At 48.7% G+C, this 18,603-nt stretch overlaps 1 protein-coding gene across 2 annotated transcripts in view; it reads right to left on the bottom strand.

Moving 5' to 3' along the window:
- LOC141966787 (peroxidasin homolog) overlaps positions 1-18,603 on the bottom strand; it is a 46,415-nt gene that overhangs the window by 1,922 nt on the left and 25,890 nt on the right. Inside the window, exons 8-22 of one of the 2 annotated variants that reach the window (XM_074919873.1) lie at positions 17,042-17,159; positions 15,288-15,457; positions 14,537-14,809; positions 14,274-14,390; positions 12,549-12,707; positions 11,091-11,203; positions 9,687-9,843; positions 8,134-8,242; positions 7,185-7,342; positions 4,220-5,723; positions 3,633-3,767; positions 2,814-3,022; positions 1,864-1,978; positions 1,407-1,500; positions 936-1,056 (exon numbers count right to left, since the gene is read on the bottom strand). In XM_074919873.1, the coding sequence (XP_074775974.1) occupies positions 958-1,056; positions 1,407-1,500; positions 1,864-1,978; positions 2,814-3,022; positions 3,633-3,767; positions 4,220-5,723; positions 7,185-7,342; positions 8,134-8,242; positions 9,687-9,843; positions 11,091-11,203; positions 12,549-12,707; positions 14,274-14,390; positions 14,537-14,809; positions 15,288-15,457; positions 17,042-17,159 (3,530 nt within the window). In that variant the 3' untranslated portion in view covers positions 936-957. The remainder of the gene's footprint in view (positions 1-935; positions 1,057-1,406; positions 1,501-1,863; positions 1,979-2,813; positions 3,023-3,632; positions 3,768-4,219; positions 5,724-7,184; positions 7,343-8,133; positions 8,243-9,686; positions 9,844-11,090; positions 11,204-12,548; positions 12,708-14,273; positions 14,391-14,536; positions 14,810-15,287; positions 15,458-17,041; positions 17,160-18,603) is intronic. The other variant, XM_074919874.1, reaches the window with a different exon arrangement.

The following is an 18,603-nucleotide window of genomic DNA, read 5'->3' on the forward strand; positions in this document are numbered from 1 at the left end:
AGTACAGACCGCCTGGCAAAACAACACTTCTGCATAATCCCTCTGCTCCTGGAGGAATCATTTGCAACACATAAAAACCATTAAACACCTCCAGACCGGCAGGTGCCAGTGAGTTGTTCATCCTCTCAAGGCTGCATATGGATCTCCGTGGAAAGGGGTCTAAGGGAGCTCAGTGTGGGCTCGCCACGTGCCTGAACACCAGGGACCAGAGGTCTGGCAGCTTTCTGCCAGCCCCCTGCCACAGCGGAGCAGCAGCAGGAGTCCCCAAGCTGGCAGGTGTGACAGTGACTTTAAACATGCACTTCACAGCCTTGCTCCCTTGGCTCGAGCTGAGCAAAAAGAGGGACTGGTGCCTTCAGACGAGAGGTGCACAATGACTCAGACGTTGAGAGGGGAATCTCTGCCAATATGTAAGCAAATGATGGATTGCTCCATCTGCCCCGATGGCCTTGTTACCCCGAGGAGGAACCAGTCCATCTACTCCATCGCTGAGCTTTGTGATATCTCTTCCCACAAAGGTCCTTTGGAGGCTGTTGGGTTTGGGGTTGTGATATTAAGTGTTGTTAGAAGAAACCTACCCATAGTTCCAGGAGAATAGGCCTGAGAGACCTCACCCAGTGCACCTAGTCCATCCTATACTTATGTCTTTCCCCATCTTTGCCAAACCAGTTCTTAAAAGACCTCCAGGAACAGATACGCCACAATGTCCCCAGACAACCCATTCCAGTGAGTCACTAATCATTGCTGGTTAAAATGAGTGTCTAACCTGCTGCATTTAAGCCTATTACCTCTTGGGCCATTCATCAGTGGATTGCTCCATTCCTTTCTGCAACAGTCTCTTCAGTATGTGAAGACAACCGAGGTGTCCCACCACACGCTCAGCAGCACCACACTGACCCACGTCTTGGACCCCAGCCCAGAACACACACACTGACCTTATACAAACAGGGAACACGGTCATCTTTTTCTCCATTTGTCCCCAGTCTTCTTCCCCTGCCTGTACGTGCTGGTGGTGTTCCTGTGGTGCCACCTCAGCTGCCTCTCTAGTGCGTTCACCTGGTGGGGATGAGAAAGCAGCAGCTCTAAGAGGAGTCTGCACCGTTGCATAGATAATCTTTAACTTCTCCCAAACAACCAGAAGAAAGTTCTGGCTCAAGTTGCCTTCACTGAGGCTCAAACTTGCGTTTTACCCTACAGTTTGTAGAGGTCTGAGCTCACAGAGCTCAGCTTCAGCTCTTCTCTCCCTACTCTACCTCTTCTGTACCTGCCACTCGTTCCCTCTAATCGGATGGTTGCTCTTGGCTCTGGAGGACACAGAATTCACAGAGGCTGCCCGTAGTAAATAGCTAAAACCTGCTCCTGGGGTGACTCCACGGGAAGACAAACATTGGGGCACAAAGTTTTACCTGTTTCTGTAGGGAAGCTACTGTCTTCTCCAGTTCAGCCACAAGGGACTCAAGGTTCTCTCTGGAGGAAGGGCTTGGAGAAGGCGCCTCGTTTCTGGGGTCGGGGATAAAAAGTGAAACGGATTATGCAAACGTCAGCTTCCTGGATGAGAGAATCACTCTGCCTTCTCCAATATCAGCCTCCAAGTAAGCATCAAACAGAAGGGCCCGACTGCCAGATTCACCTGCCAAGAGATGCCAACTAAACAGCCACTCAGCCTAAATATTTAAATATCAGAGTCAGGCTCTGCACTAAAGTGTTGGAGGACTCTGACTGAGCTTGGAATCTGTCCACTGAAACACCCCTGACCTCCAGGCCTGTGCAGAATGCCAATTTCAAAGGTCTGGATGGGCTGAGTTATTAAAAACTTTTCTTATGCTTCATAAAATGGAGGTGAAAGAAGTGGTGATACTACACCTGGGGAAGGCAGGCTTATGCTTGGCAGGGTTTTCCTCTGGGTAGCTGAAGCCAGGAGACCTCTTGCTTCGAAACCGCTGAGAAAGAGCCCGGAATTGTCCACGTGTCTGGCAGTCTTGGGAAGGAAGGGAAAGTCTGCAGTGAGCACTCGTGTTTAAAGCAGAACCCCAGGGACTGCAGGCAGCACAGGGCAGTGCTGCCCTCCCTCACCGGCCACCCTTGACACATCTCTGGGAGGGGAGGAGGCAGCAAAGGTGTGTGACATCGTGCCTGGATTCCCAGCCTCAGTTGGCCGTCTGCACCCAGAACCCAGCACAGAGGGACCACGGCAGGATCCGTGGTGCAACGGCAGTTTTACAGACTCCCACGTAGATCCGTAAAGCGATGCGTGGTGGGATCACCATGCCCATGTCCTCTTTCAGTCTCTCCCCCAGGCACCACCTGCTGGCTGCCAGATCCAGAAGCCCTCAGCTAGGTGGACCTTTGGCCAGATTCAACCAAGCTAACAGGCTTCCCAGAGAGGGGGTCGATGCCCCGAGCCTGTCAGTGTTTTAAGAGACATTTGAACAATGCCCTCAATAATTTGCTTTAACTTTTGGTCAGCCTTGAACTGGTCAGGCAGTTGGACTAGATGATCACTGCAGGTCCCTTCCAACTGAAATATTCTTATTCCTATTCCTACTCTTACTCCTATTCCTACTCTTACTCCTATTCCTACTCTTACTCCTATTCCTACTCTTACTCCTATTCCTACTCTTACTCCTATTCCTACTCTTACTCCTATTCCTACTCTGTTCTATTCTTCTCTTTGCATCCATTTGCTAACACCAGGTTCTCATGGTGCAGCCTGAAACCCGCTCCTGACATTTCACATAAGCCGATGGCACGTGACAAACGCCACCCAGAGCCATCGCCCCGTCAGCCGGTGCTAGAACAGCCTGCTCCCTTACCCTCACAGCAGTCCTGCCACAGGCGGAGGTCCACCGCGGGAATCTCCTCGCAGCCGACCATGCCCTGCGGGTACGATGCCACCCGGAAGACATCTCTCTGGAGCTGCTGGATGTGGTCACTGTTGTCACAGATGACACGAGCAAGGGACGTCTGTCGGATCTGAGTCAGCTGCGCCAGCGTGAAGACTCCAGGATTCTCATACCAAAATCTGCAGTGGGTTGTAATCACAGCATGACTCAGGAGTAGAAGAATAGGATGGGGACTGAATCTGGGAGAGGGAGAAGAGTGTGTGCAGCACCCACACCCCTCAAAAGGAGTTTTTATTCTGGTGGCTATGAATGCAGACTGCCCTTTTCCAAACCCACAAACCCCCGTGAGCTGCTGGCCGGAGCTGCAGGGTGCCACCACCTGCAGGTACAGCCCCTTGCAGGGGGATCCCAAGGCTCAGACAGCTCTGCTGCAGCAGGTTGGGACACGAGTGAACAATGCTCCTGCCCTAAGTGCATCACTAGGCAAAGACGTGTCTCATTTACACAATCAGCAAATCAGAATTAGAAGATAACTCCTGCAGACATTTTCTAGCGTTTTTAGGAGACATTGGGCACATCCTCAATGGTGCCAAGTGTCCTGCAGTGAAATAAGAATCGTTAAATCAGGAAAGGACACATTGACAGTAACTGTTGGCAAGTCCTTTTGCAAACGCACTGGACAGAGGAGACTCCTCCTTCTATTTTCAGACAAGAAATAATAAAAAATTACAGGTTCTGTTCCTCCCTGTAGGGAACAAATCCCCACAAAGAGAATACCAATGATAATACCTGTCTCCATCCCTCAGCCTTCTGAACTGCGTCGTTAACAGGCACATCAGCGTTGGTCCAACTCTGGTACCCGGGACAAGATCTTCCACCATCAGTGCTGGGAACAGGTCAATATTTTTGGTAGTTCCATATAAACTGCAGGATAACAGATAGTAAAGAAATGTTAAAAGACTATCAAAGTGTGGAGGTAACATACATCTGATCCCATCATAGGAATTTGTATGCAAGGATCTCATCTGAGCAATATTTATAATGGTTTTATCTAAAAGACAATGGGATAAAGGCCTGCCCTGGGAAGAGGCAGCCAGTGCAGATAAGGATGCAGTTTTCTCTCACTGGAAAATAGCTCCAAGGGTCAATCTTCTCCCAAACTACGCCACAGCAGTGCCTGATGACATTCCACTCAGAACCAGACTGATCACCTCACTTGTCTTACCCCATTCTTAAACCACAGCTATTACCCTATCTTCCCATCTGTGGGTAGCAGTATCTGGGAAGGTTATTTGGTGGCTGTCCTGGGAGGAGCAGAAACTTTTCACTGACTGATCTCCAGGGCTTTTGACCCTTCTGAGTCCAGGCTACAGTACCTCCTGAGCTTTTCCCTGATCTCCAAGTTCTTTATCTCATTTCTGAGGTCCTCAAACTCCTGTGCAGATGAGAGGTTGCAGAAGACCCTGAAGTCGTTGTAAGGGGGGATGCCATGGTCTCGCCCTCTCTGGATGTTGATAGCGGCCAAGTCCAGTGAGACAGAGTGTGCCATGGAGAAGAGTTTCTCCGTCAGCTCCATGTTGAGGAGTTCGGAGGGAACCCGCATTTTTCCAGGAACCCCAAACAGCCCGCGGAGGAGGGGATCGATCCCACCCTCCTGCGTGATCCTGAAAGGGGAGAAGAAGGCCTTGTGCAGGGGGATGTGGCCTTGGCGGATGGGCTGGAAGGTTTCGTTCAGCCGGTACAGGATGGGGTTGATCAAGGTGTGCCCGAAGCGGAAGGCAGCAGTGGCAAAGGCGTTGAGAATCCCCGCGTTGACGTTGGGGTTGTAGCCTTTGTACTCACCCAGCATCTTCATCCCAGCTTCCCCAAGGACCTTGGGGAGCCACTGGGCGTAAGTGATATGCTGCATCTGGGCACCCACAATCTTCCGGGCCTCGTGATACAGGAGGTCTCCATCCCAGTGGGGATTGAGGGTCGCCAGCTCCGTGGCAACGCGGTTGTGCTCCCTGAACCACAGCGTGTGCATGGCCGTTAGACCCAGCTGCTCATTGGCACGGTGGTCTCCGGCCAGGAAACACGGCACGGGGCTCTCGTTCTCATCTCTCATGCACTCAGTGGGTGGCCCCACAGCAAAGGGAAGGAGATGCTTCCCCGAGCTGGGCACAACTTGCCCTTGCTTCAGCAGCCCGTTTTGGCTGCTCAGCTCCCGCAGCTCCCGCGATTCCTGCTCTGTGCTGCCGTAAACATTGGAGGCATCGATGTAAGATGTCAAGTGGTTGATCTGCTCCCTGGCGTAGACAGAGTTCATGAGCAGGGAGGTCATCCCGCTGCCACACACGGGGCTCGAGCGGACAAAGAACATGCAGCGCCCGTTCCGGACGCGGGGGTCGTTGGCAGGGACCATGACGGAGAAGCAAGGCGGGTCGTTGCTGCACACCTCGCTGCAGGGTGCTCCGTCTGAGAAGCGGGACATGCTAATGGCTGCCACCGTCTGGTCCATGTCATGGTCCAGAAACTGGCCCCACTGCATGAGCATGTGCGTGAACTGGTCATCGGGGGTGATGGTCTCAGTCCCAACCATGGTGGTGGAGACAAGGCGAGGTAGAGGAAGGGGCAGGTCCCTGGCGTCTTCTGCCAAGGAAAACCCCCGGGGAAGGTTAAATCCGTTCTGGTAGGCGGGTTTGAGGAGCCTCTGGAAGGCTGTGAGAGATGCACCCCACATTGGGTGCTGGAGGTTGTTGCAAGAGCCGTCATGGGTCCTGTACTTCTTGTGGAAGCAGATATCCGAGCAGTTCGGCGTGCGGCGGTGGGCAGAGCAGCCCGACAGGTTGGCAATCATGGTCAGGTAGTGAGGGGACACCAAGTCATTGTACCGATAGCCTGCGAAGGTAAAGGCAAAGCAGCAGGTCAGGCCACGGCTGCTGTAGCCATTCCCACCATCCCCTGTAAGGGCTCCGTGTGAATCCCACTGCTGGGCTTGTCAGGGTGGGCACGGGAAGGCCAGGTCTCAGATCATGGTGTGCTATGGAATTTATGGAAGGCAAATGAGGCCCAGGATTATATCACAGAACCACAGAATCGTTCAGGTTGGAAAAGCCCCTCGGGATCATCAAGTCCAACCATCAGCCCAACTCTACAAAGTTCTCCCCTACACCACATCCCCCAACATCTCATCTCAACGACCCTTAAACACACTCAGGGATGGGGACTCCACCCCCTCCCTGGGTGGGAGGTGCCCACAAAGAAGGGGAAAAGAGTTTTGCATAAACTGCGCAGAGGTGGAAACCAGAAATGTTGTGACTGGTAGAACAAATGGCGGAGGTGGTCTCGGTCTCCTCTCTAGGTTTATTTCACATCTCTCTGGGTTATTACTGCAACCTCGAGCACCATCAACCATCCAAACCCTACGTGACGAGCAGCAGGGAAGCTGTGGGCGACTGCCAGGGCTCTACGCCATGCAAAAGCGCTGAATAATGCTGCGTTGTGCGGATGCTGACGGGGCAAACGAGGAGGAGAGGCTGGCAGGCCAACCAGCCCAGACGAGACCTGCAGCCTGGAGAGAGGCTCCTCACAGCTTGGAATACATCCAGGCAGGAAAAAAATATTTACGGGCTCCAAACACAGATGCCTGCTACATGATGACTCACACGTATAGGTGGAAACATGCAGCGTACGGGAACGTCTGTTGTATACAAGGGAAGTTCCAGTTAGCAAGTTTTGGAGTCCAGCTGCTGGATGCTTGGACCTCACTAGGTATTTTTGGTGTTGCATTGCTTTGTTGCTTGCTACCCTGCCTTGATAACAGGAAGCTGAGTGGCTGGAACTCATCTGTTTGTAGCTGAGAGGTCAGAGTAGTAGAGAGACAGAGGAGAAAGTCAGGAGTGATATCCCCCCTCCTCTCTTTCAGCACCCAAATACTCCAGTTTTCAGTATTATTCTCATTGCCACTCGGAGGGCAGGAGACCCCTCTGACCGCGCTGCTGAGGGACAGAACCTCAGATCCACAAAGGTACTCCTCTGTGAGAGAGATGGCTAAATAGTTTTAAAGATTAGGGCTTTCACAGCCAGTCAAGAAATCTTTAGCAAAACAGGGAACTGAGCCACTTTCCTGAGTACCGGGTTCACACGGTAAACGTGAGATCAACCCTCTGTCTGCTATGAAAACCATGAGACTGTAAGAGAGAATTGCAACTCAGACAACACATTTCTTGATATACCCAAAACCGATGGGGACTTTTGGTACACCCGTTGCACTTTTTTAAACTTTCGGCATGTCTACACATTGTCGTTTTAATTTAATCCCACGCACAAAGTTAAGAAGGGAAATCAAACCTCTCCTACCTGTGACATTCATATCCACGATCAGACCTTGTTGCACGTGTTCCTGAATCAGCTGCAAGGTCCTTTCAAAGATCTCACCTGCCCTGGCTGTTTCGATGGTGTAGGGGTCCCGGGGGTAACGGAAGAGAGCCAGCAAGTCATTGGGCGTCTTGGGACGTCTGTTTCAAGGAATGAGAAGCGATGCAGGAAAATGAAAATAAAAAGACTCTGTGCGGAGCAATGTGACTCTGCAGGCAGCAGGAGTCAGGCTTTAAGCCTGGTCTGGTGCTCGACCCCCCCAAAACTAGTGCATCAGAACGATGTGGCTTGCCTGCGTATTGCAGACGATTAAAGAAAGGATATGTTTTTTCCCCAGGAAAATAGACATATTTAATTTCCTCAGCATCTCTGTTTTTTTCTGCTATAGTAATTTATTTTTCACTTTTCAACAGCTGAAACCCAGAGGTTTTGGGCTTAATAAAAACTATCTGTCTTTTCAGTAAAAACATACATTGGGATGGGAAAGGAAGGAATTACCGTTCACTCCAGAAGTCATTTTTCATTGAGGAAATGGCTAGAAAGATTCTATTATTATTTCCCTTCACCCTACACAGTCAGCTGCATTTACAAAATGACTGTGCTGATTATTTTCTTTTCTGTGCACTGTCTCTGGAGCCAACTCCAGCTGACAAAATGTACGTTGCAAACAGAAGGGACATAAGAGGTGATATTCGTGTATCAGAATTTTCCAGAATTCCAACTGCCTGTGGTGAAGCTCTATCACATCCTCACATCTCCATGGTGCAGCTTCGACCTCTAATACTCGAAGCACTCCTGTAGTTTTCATTTGCAGATTGTCAACAATAAAATGAGATTGGAGAAAGCTTCATTCGTTGTCTTTTTTTTTTTTTTTTTTTTTTTAATCTCTCTTCTGCTTCAAGTCTCAGATCCTGGCGCTTCACACACTTACTTGCTAAACAGCTCGGTGCGTGTTGAATTGATGGCGTGGTCCACGCTGCTGATGGCTTCCCGTATCGACGTGGCTACAAACGTGTCACCGCTCCGACCGACATCTGTGGCTTTGCAAAGCAGAAAGAACAAAATAGCCAAAATTTGCTGCGATATTGCCCTCCAAGCTCAAAAAAGTCTGTGTATTGGTACAAGCCCTGTGGTAACTCCACTGCAGGTCAAACTGCGTTTCTATTTGCAACATAAACGCTGTGAATTTGTTTTTTTAAAACAGATATTCTGAAGAAGAAATGAACTGCCTGAAAAAAGAAGGTGACTTTTTCAGGAGGTGGCTGTGAAACACACATTCAGAGTTTGCTTCTGTAGAACTTTGCAAATAAATGCCCGCTTTGGTTGGTGGTTAAACTGGAAAAAGAAAATGTAAAAATCACAGTGGGCTAACCCAAAATAATGCGTTTACTTATCACAAAGGAAACTTCTAAAACTGATGAAATTCATTTGAGTGTATTGCTCATATATGAACTTTCCATTTGTGGAACACTCCTAATTCAGTTCAAACTTAGTGTTTACACATCAAATACATACCTTTAAATCAAAAAAGAAAGCTTGCTGTGGGAACGCCTTCAGAATTCAACACGTGAATTCTTAAAAATTACTACAGGATGCATTTTTAAAGCCAGGGCCTTTGTCACAGCTGAACAAACCAGTTCCCATTCCTCTACCGGCATATGCAATAGCCAGCTGGAAATGAGGTACCAATTAAGAATAAATCTCAGAAACTACTTGAGGAATAATTGCAAACAACAAAGAAATTTCAGATTATCCTCAGCTCCTTGCATACAATCCCTGTACAGATACTAAATTCATCTAATAAACTACTCGTTATCCGTGCTGGTTATTCCTGTGTGCTTAAGGAACAGCCCTTTACTTCTATTTTTAACTTTATTGCTTGCCTTTGATTTTTTTTTTTTTCCCACGTCAGTGCTTCCCTACCCTCCGAGAAGAACAATTTCCACTCTTGACCTCTGGTTTGACTAGCAGAGGAGTGCTACTTCTCTTTATTCCTCACAGCTTCCCCAATGCACGGAGCAGAAGCTTGAAAATGAGCGACTTATTTCCCATCTCCGAGGAACTGAAGGAACATTTAAAACCCTGTATTTGCAGCGACGTTGTTGTTCTCTTTCTCTCTCCCCTAGCGTGCAAGGTTACGGTCAGACAACGACTTGTCGTGTTGGCACATTTTAATAAGTTTCTCCCTCCCAGCAGAGGCAGTAACTCCACGCACGCCGACAGCTCGGCTCGCAGGAGGCGGTTTAAGACAACACCTTTGGCTTTGCAGGGAGCAACGGCAGCTCAGCTGAGAAACCAGCGAGGAGCAGCTGGGAGGTGCGTGGGCTTACACAACCCAGCGACTCCCATCACGCCCGCGAGGGAACCTGTCTGCAGGGAAGCTAAAGAAATAAAAGTGTCATCTGCTCAAAGTGGAGATGTCGACACAGCGCAGCCCCTCCTTACACGAGGAGGCTCAGGAGGAGCCCGCAGGAGATGCCCTACCCGTGATGGTGAGCTGCATGGCGCTGGAGGTGAAGCCAAAGGGGTTCCTCGCTATGCACTCGTATCTGCCCTGGTCGGCCACGCCGAGGTCTTGGATGGAAAGGGTCCCCTCTTGGCTTATGTGGAACTTGCCGCTCTCTGTGATCTGGATTCCCTCCTGTGGCACCATCAAAAGACAGAAGATGTGTCAGAGTATGGCAAGCTCCCCACCATCCCAGCCTTCAGCTTGTTCAGCAGAGGGCTGCAATGAACTCATGTGGCCACCAGATGTTAGCATTGCTCTTCCAAAGAAACCAGAAAGCCATCCAAGGACATCTGCTCCTGCTTTGGAGCCCCTGCCAGGAGGCCCTTGCTCAGCCCCTTCACCCTGGTCCACCTCCAGGCACAGACACCCCACGAGTTTCTTGGCACTTCTCACAGGGCTGGCGGGGGCGAGTGCTCTGCCCTGATGCTGTCACGGAAGTTTCATAGCACATAAATGACTCTAAATGTCTTCAATTTGGGGACAACCTGAAACTGATGGATTTTTGCTGGCCTTGAGCTGCAGATATCAGCTTTTGCTGGTTCTGGACAACATCGCTGAGCAAAGATCAAACCGACCTCTCAACCTGGCTGGTGGCAGAAGCGGCTTCAAGATTTTACTTTTTTATTCTCCTGTTTCCCAATATCTTTCTGCTGCTCTGCCCCAATCTAAAGCTCACTCTGCCACCCTCCCAGGCTCTTTCCTTCTGTTCCCACTGTTGACTGGAGCCCAAGGCAAGCTGCAAGGTCACCCCCCACGAGATCTCTGCAGGGTAACTGAGGCTCAAGCATTTTCCCCTCTGATTTGTTCCGTGCCCGACTGTGCTCAAAGGCAGGGCAGGTCCCAGTGAAGGCCACAGGTGTGGTACTAGGGCACAGCAGGGAAGAGTCTGAAGAGGTTCATCTAATGAATTATTGAGAAATGCAGCCAGGCTGCAGTGTGATTCTGAGGGATCATGGCTTTGCCGCATCACAGCTGGAGCCAACCAGCATCACCCAGTTCCACCAGTGGGAATCATGGAAATAAGGACAAACTACTTCAGAAAAAATCCTTTTTCAGTTTTCCCCAGGAACAGTCAAGGAGCATTTCTAACATCCCGGAAGGTCTCTGGCTTCAAGTTACTCATTTGGAAAGAAGAACAAAAGAAAACAGGAACGTGTGTTGCAAGGCTTCAAGCCTGAGAAACATCCACATTCTTCTAGACCATTAAAAACCCCAAAACAGTGTAAATGCTGCTCCTTAAATTTTCATCACGCGCATTGCACAAACTGATTGAACTAGTTGTGCCGGGAGAGGTGTTTAACGAGAAAGGTGTTGAGTGTCCCCACGGAGGAGCCACCCAGCTTCCCGGTGACCGTGGAGCACACGCCATCAGCTCTTACTTTGACCCAGGTTATGGTGGGCCGTGGGTCCCCTTGGGCAGTGCAGGTGATGGCAACGTCCTGGCCTGTCTCCGCCACCACGTCTTGGGGGGGATGGAGGAACACGGGTATCACTGTGCAACACGGGGAAAAAAAGTCACAAGTGCAAGAAACGCGTCAAGGAAAACATAGAAATCTGCGTGCAAAACATCTCAGTGAGGGCAAACCAGAGCTGCTGGGCTCTTCTGCTGTTGCAAGGGCTCTTCAAGGGGTATCAGCTTACCCAGGCTCTGTGTCTCGCTCCCAAATCCTCAGTAATTTATGTTCATTATTTTCTGCTCCTGTGTGTCTCTACTTGGGGAAATTACATAGGAATGTGCTGGATTCTCTGTCATTTAAGATCATTAATTCAAAGGCTTTCTAGAAAAGATGGTCTAGTTGAAACAAGAACTGTGAATTGATTCAGGAATTATCGGATGAGGCTTTCTGGCAACTTAGTCAGGTCAGATTAAATAATTATATTGATCTTGCTGGTCTTAAAATATCCTGTGAATTCTGCTTGAAGCATCACTAATTTCATGTTTCTAGATACTTCCCTCCAGTTTACCATTAGCAAAATTCCACTATGTTTGTGAACAAGTAAGGATGCTTGCTTATTTAGAACCATCATTTATACGGTAACATAAAATTAAAATATGAAAGCGTTCCTGTGTGACTTGTATTTTACAGAGGCGTGATTTTAGAATACCTAAATTTAGGTTGAATCTATGACCTGGTAGCTAATGTTTAAGACAAATGTATCTGGAACCAGAGTTAAAATCTTTCTGAGAAGGAATCATTTTGTTTTGCAGAATATTTCATTTAAAAAAAAGAATCTTACAATTAATACTGTAGGAAAGCCAAAATTTAAAAACAGCAAAAAAACCCATTACTAAGAATTTAATTGATTTTTTTTTTTTTTTTGGTAAATTATCCAACAAAAATCTTCTGTTTCCTTTCCCAAAATAATTTTCTTAATGACAACTCCCAGACATATTAAAAGGCCCCATTTTCCACTCAAGCTGGTCAGAGATCAGAGCCCATCTGATGGGTGTTAAAGGTCATTTCTGGTCACATAACCTTGCCCCAGTGTTTATTTGTGCAGATACCAGCTGATACCATCCCATTCTCTGCCACATCAGATGAGTTTCATTCCCACGGTTATAATTTTTCTGGACTACCAGATAAATTTTCAAGGAAAACTGAAGCAGCTTCTTTCAATTTACAGATCTTGGCACTTCGAAAACCTCTTTAACGTTTCCCACCAACTCATGGAGCTCTCATGGCTAGATGCCTACTCCCAGGCAAAAGCAAAACCTCATCCCACAGCAAACAGGGTAATTCCCTGCCTTGTCCGACAGCGTGTCATTTACCGAAATGTTCGATTAATGACACACACTTGTGTGCCAGCCCTTGCTTCCCGCAGCCTCACCAACTCACCTCGTGGGGTCACCGAGAGCTGCACCGGGAGGGTCCTCACTCCGATGGCACTGATGGCATGGCACTCGTATTGGCCTTGGTCGTGCAAAGCTACCCTCATCACCCGCAGGGTACCCGTCGAGAGGATGCTGTGCCTCCGGTCATTGGGCAGTGGCCCCCCTGGTAAAACGAGCAGTACAATTTGTTAATTGTCTGTGAGATTTCTCTTCCCATCACTGGAGGTATCTGTGCGACAGCGAAAAACTTCTTTTCCTTCCCAACATGACGTCAGCCACCCTGAAATACCATCTTCATCTTGCTAAGTGAGGACCAGGACAGATGCTGCTCTTCCCACACCCAGGATCATGACTGAGTTGTCTTGTCTAAGCAGCTGGAAAGGAGCTGGTACCTTTTTTCTTTCCTCATAAGTCTTTTCTTAGTGCAAACTGCAGATTTAGTGACACCTGATGGAGAGCAAATCTGTGTTCAATTATCCAAACTGGCTGTTTCATCAAATAAATGGAAACATTTAGCATTGTCTTTTTTAATTTGCTATTTTGATTTTCTCTGGTTTGGAAACAATGTTGTTTCAATATTTCCTCTATTTAAGGAGAAAAGTTGAAAAATCAAAATGCTTTACCAAACCCAAACAAAATTATTAGAACTTATCCGTTTAGTGACTTTTTTTTTTTTTAATATTCTATTTCCCTCCAAATAAGGGCTCTATTTATTCATCCCAAATACCAAAAGTGATCTGAATTCTCGCCATGCTGTCAAAAGTGGTTTTGAGATGAGCAACGCTCCATCACTTTTCCTCTTGTTCTCCACATGCCTTCTGTGAGAGCACTGTAAAGCCTGGCTGATCTTCGAATTGCTGAGTGACCGAACAAACCTGGTTACAAAGCAATGATTAACCTTACTTCTTGTCACTGTGCTCCTTTCCACATCTCTAAGAGATATATCTTCTGAAATCTGGGCAGTGGAGGAAAACAGGCTAAAGGAGATGGAGAACGTGCTGGTGGAGGAGAATTTCAGCTGGTCCTTCTTAACTCCGTGTCAGGGCTATTGCTGTGGAAGCTGGAATACAATAGCCACGAATTCTCCACAGCACTAAACCATTAATTATGGCTCGTGAAGCATAAGGAAAAGTTGGAGGGCCGCTGGGCCAAGCGTTATTGGCTTCTGTCCCAGAAAGTGTTGGATGGGATCAGTTCAGTGGAGCCAGCGCTAACAATCATCGGAGACTTTAAAAGTTCACCATCACCTGTTGGCCCAAAGTATTTTTTCCCTAAGCTACAAGAAACCTCAGCGGTGTGTCAGCAGTGAATGATGCTTTTCTGCACCGTGCACCCCAAGAGGAGCAAATCAGTGACAGTGATGGAGAGTGGTGAGATCCACTGACCTGGAGTGTCCAGGCCTTGTCTCTTCAAAGGAGGTAAAAGCCACTGCAGGAGGAAGTTCAAGGCTTCCCACGGGTTTCATGCTGGTGAAAACCAGCACGCTCCTTCCTCCTGACACTACGACTTAGTGTGTTAAAGACCTAAGAGGCTCTGTCCTCAGTGCTTAACATCATCCTTGGTGATCTACAACACGCCTCCTAGGGCGACTAGGTCTGTGCTGATCACCACCTGTCCTGTGTCACCACTGCGAGTCACCGCCCTGGGCCATCAGCCCAGGTGTTCTCACCCACATCCCGTGGACGGTGGCAGGGGAGAGAAAGAAATCGTGAGTCAGGTGAGGCAGTACCTGCCCGCGTCCAGGCAATCACGGGTGGGGGGTGACCTTCAGCAGAGCAGGGGAAATCCACGCTTTGTCCCTCAGTTACTGTCTGATCGCTGGGAATGAGGAGAAACCTGGGAGAATCTGGAGGGGAAAGCAATGACTGAGCATGGGGAAAAACTCAGGCAGCAAGCTCAGGTTAATTCGCAGTTCATGGGAGCAGAATCAGGGCTTAAACACACTCCCCTGACCTAACACTATCCCAGAAATGTCAGCCTGGGACCCCTCACCTTGCACTATGATCCTTGCTGTTGCTTGGATGGATCCCTCGGTGTTGCTGGCATTGCAGTTGTAGTGCCCCTGGTCCAAGAAGGTGACGTTCTGAATGAAGAGTCCTCCCGAGGTGGTGATAGTGAAACGGGAATCCTGTGGTAAAGGAGAGCCTGTGCCAAGGGTCCAGCGGATCCGAGGGTGGGGGTGCCCAGAGACCCCGCACTCCAAAGTGACGCTTTCCCCAATCAGCACTTCAGTGTTCTGTGGCTGGATCACAAAAGTGGGCTTGGCTGGAAGGAAACGAGCGCTTCAGAAACCAGAAGCTCTGCTGCCTGCTCAGTTATGGGCAAAAATTGCTTGGATTCCTCATGCAACCCAGCTAGCAGCCACCCGGCTCTTCCCTGACCTCCAAATCCTCGCTGTGAACAATTCCCCAGTGCTACTTCTTCTTGCCACGTCCTCCCTCCCAGTCTGGAGCATCCCCACTCCTGCATCCCCATCACCCTTGCTGCCTCTGTGCTGCAGAATTCATCCCAGCCTCCACAAACTCCCTCCCCATCCCCAAATTACCTTCAATCTCTAAACCCCCAGTTTCCCACTACCATGAAGAAACACCCTAAAGCTCAGCCCACGCTATGCTGTTAGCCACTCTTCCCCAGCACACCAAGAATATCTTGGCGTATACAAAGCTGGGACTGACTCTGACTTAGCTCCACTCCCAGCCCCAACCCGAGCTGGGCCTTCAAGGGGTGCAGAAGGCTCAATTACATGGGGTGCCAAAATAGCGCAGCACGACTTCTTGTGTCTTGACCTCCCCAGCTATGTTCTTGGCCATGCACTGGTAGACGCCTTTGTCCGACTCCTTGGTGTTCTGGATCATCAAGGTACCGTCTTGCAACAGGTTCAGGCGGTTGTCATCTTTCATGTCAATCTCGTTACTGAAAAACAGCCACAAACAGGCACAATCTGGAAGGAATAAAGTCTGGTGGTCTTCCCCTGAGCTGCTGGGGGAGTGCTGAGGCTTTGCATGCATCACAGTAAGTTGGTGCTCCTTGGAGCTGTTCTGAGACTTCATGAAATTTATAGCAAGAGTTATGATTTACAGCACTGAACTTCAGGCCCAGCTCTGATTTACTCCCTGGGCGAGCTACTTTTTTTCTCACCACTGATTACATATGACATTTACAGCCCACCAGGACAGCGTTCTGTTCCCATGCAATAGCATCGTTGCTATTGTCAGGGCATCTAGGCCTGGAAAGCTTGTTCTCATTATTTACTAAGTGCAAATATAATAATGAATTAATATTGTTATTGTGCGCAGCCATTTCTATTCAAACAGGCTCAAAGGCCTCAGGGAGGGGGAAAAAAAAACCAAACCCTGAGTAAGTCACCATGGGACCCCAACACAGCTTGAACTCCAACCCAACCCTAGAGCTGTGAAACATCTTCCTTCTTTCTACAGTGACCTGCGACTCCTGGATCCCAGCCCACGGCAGAAGGTCCCACTGCTGCATCCCATTTCTCCCAGCACGAAGGAATCTTGGATGCCTGCAGATGATTGAAAAGGGAGAAGGGACCTCTCTCCCCCTAGGACAAAGGCTGAATCCACTATGCAAACTAATATGCTTGCTGGGCATTTATTTAATTCCCTTGATGTCTCCTCACTCTAGTCATATCTCATTTGCGGAACATTTATTATCATTACCCCTCTTACAATGCTATCTTTGGGAGCCTGCCAGCATTTCCCTAACAAAACCTTCCTTCCAGGGGGACTTAACTCAGCCATAAACTTTTGCTCTGTGCTGAAACTCTGCCTGGTGGGGAGTTAGCTGAAGAAGCATACATTGATCATTTTTATTAATAACCAAGCCCTGTTCAGGCTCCCACAGTCAAGAAGCTCGTAAAGCAGCAAAGTAACTTCACTTCCACAGTGGGCAACTGCTTGAGCACAGAATATTTTATGGTGCAGCGCTTCCCAGAAACACTTTGGCATCTAGCATAGCTGTATATTTTCTCAGCGTTGCTATATGGAATGATAATCTATACACTGCATTGCAAGATCTGTCTTTCAGTGGAGCACAGTGATTTTTTTCCCTTTGGAAAAAAAAAAAAAAAAAAAAGCCATTCTCCCAGCACGCTAGGCCTTTAGTGAGAAAAACCTAGAGACTAGAAGCATTTCAGTAGTTAATAAACGGCAAGCATGGTGGCTTAGAGCAACATGAAATACTAATTTTTGGGGTTTTTTTTCTGAACAAAAGACAATTGCCTTCAGCCTGCAGAGTATCGTTGTGGGAAAGTTATAAGCTCTTAGAATCCATTACAAATGCAGATGAAATATTTTAAATGCAGATGAAAACACCACTTGGATTACATGGTCACCAGAGAACGGAGTATCTTTTTGTTGGGTTTGGTGTTTTTTTTTTTTTAATTTTGTGTGAAACAGGTTTTGTAATTACAAAAGAAGTGAAGAGCTTGGTGCTTGAAACCCTTTGCTACCCCAGGGCTCATCGTGTGCAACTTACTTGTTGTGCAGCCAAATAATCGCAGGCTTTGGGTTGCCTTCTGCCCTGCAGGTGAAATAAACTGTGTTTCCCAAGAGGACGTCGACATCGTGGGGTTCTGAGGTTATGCGAGGCCGCTCTGCAAAAGACCATTTTAACACAACCCAGTCTAGAGCAGCACAAACCCACCTACAGCCCAACTGGAGCATAGGGGGGAACGCAACCCCCATCCTGCAACCCTCGAGGAAAGAGGCACCAGCAGAGCACAACAGCAGCCACTCAGAGCCACCCCAGCACTTCACCATCAGCAAAAACGGTGTCAGGGAGGGAACAGCATCATCCATCTGAGCCCGCGAAAAGCCCCGGAGAATGGAAGTGGCTGTTGCTATCGCCAGTAGGTTGGGCCGTGGATCAGCCCGAGAGAAAACAGACCTGGCTCACTGCAGCTGCCCCAAGAGTTGGTCCCTGTCTCCCTCAAACTAAGCAAAGAAGCCAGTGGCATCCTCACTTGGGTTGTTTTCTGCCCCTGGCAGCCTGCTGCTCTCAGCAACTGCCTGCTCCATCTGAACGCAGCGCCAGCTCTCCGCAAATCACACGGCGCCAGCTCGCTGCAAATCACACCACTTCCCTTGCGACAGGATTTTATTCATTATGTCCCTAATTCATCAGCCGATCCCTATTCAGCCAAGCCTTTTCATGATATGCTTCTCTTGAAGATGTGCTCAAGCACTAAGCAAGTTAAAACATTTAAAAGATGGGCTAAACCAGGAAGGAATTTACATCCGTGGTCTGGAGCGCTTGATCCGGATTCAGCAGAATGCTTACCCATCTAACAACCTGCACGCTCACCAGTAACCCAGGAAAACCAGCTGGATTATTTGTAAGATGAAGTGAGAACCTGCCACCTTCCCCAGCGGAAAGGCAGTGCCTTTACTCCTTAGACCACAACTGAATGGCTTGGCAACTTTTATCCCCAATGGCAACGCCAGCGCGGGACCAAACCCACCACAGCCCCCGGTACAAAACGCTGATCCGGTGCAGATTTGCTCCGCTGGCTCACATCTGCTAAAAAGCAGTGGGTGAACGTGATGCCAGCAGGCTTGGTACTGACTCAGATATCAGCTGCCTGCATCATTAGAGCTTTACGCTGAATTATGCATCATTTGTCTTTCCCAGCTGGCACAATACCAGCGTAAAAAGCCTAATGCCAGCAAAATCTTCCCACCAGGTGCTCTGGCTAATTTGACAGACACCCCACTGTGTGCCCAGGCCTAAACCAGAACAAATTTACATTAATGGCTGTACCATGGCACCGGGTGTGTGTCGGGGACAGCTCGTTGTGTGGCACATCCACTTGTACTCCGTGGGTCCCCAGCTGCTTTCTCTAGACCCTTCCTATTCCCCCCTCCCTTGAGGTGACAGACCCATCTGTGCCAGTGCAGATATTTAGTGCCCTAAAGGAAGCTGTGAAATGGTCAAGTTGTTTGTTTTTTGGGTTTTTTTTAAATAATGAAATAAATCAGAGAAAAACTGAATTCAAGGGAGAGCTCTTCAAAATCCAGCCGATCTCACACATCTGGCTC

The sequence above is a fragment of the Athene noctua genome, chromosome 16, assembly GCF_965140245.1.
Source record: "Athene noctua chromosome 16, bAthNoc1.hap1.1, whole genome shotgun sequence".
Lineage (NCBI taxonomy): Eukaryota > Metazoa > Chordata > Aves > Strigiformes > Strigidae > Athene > Athene noctua.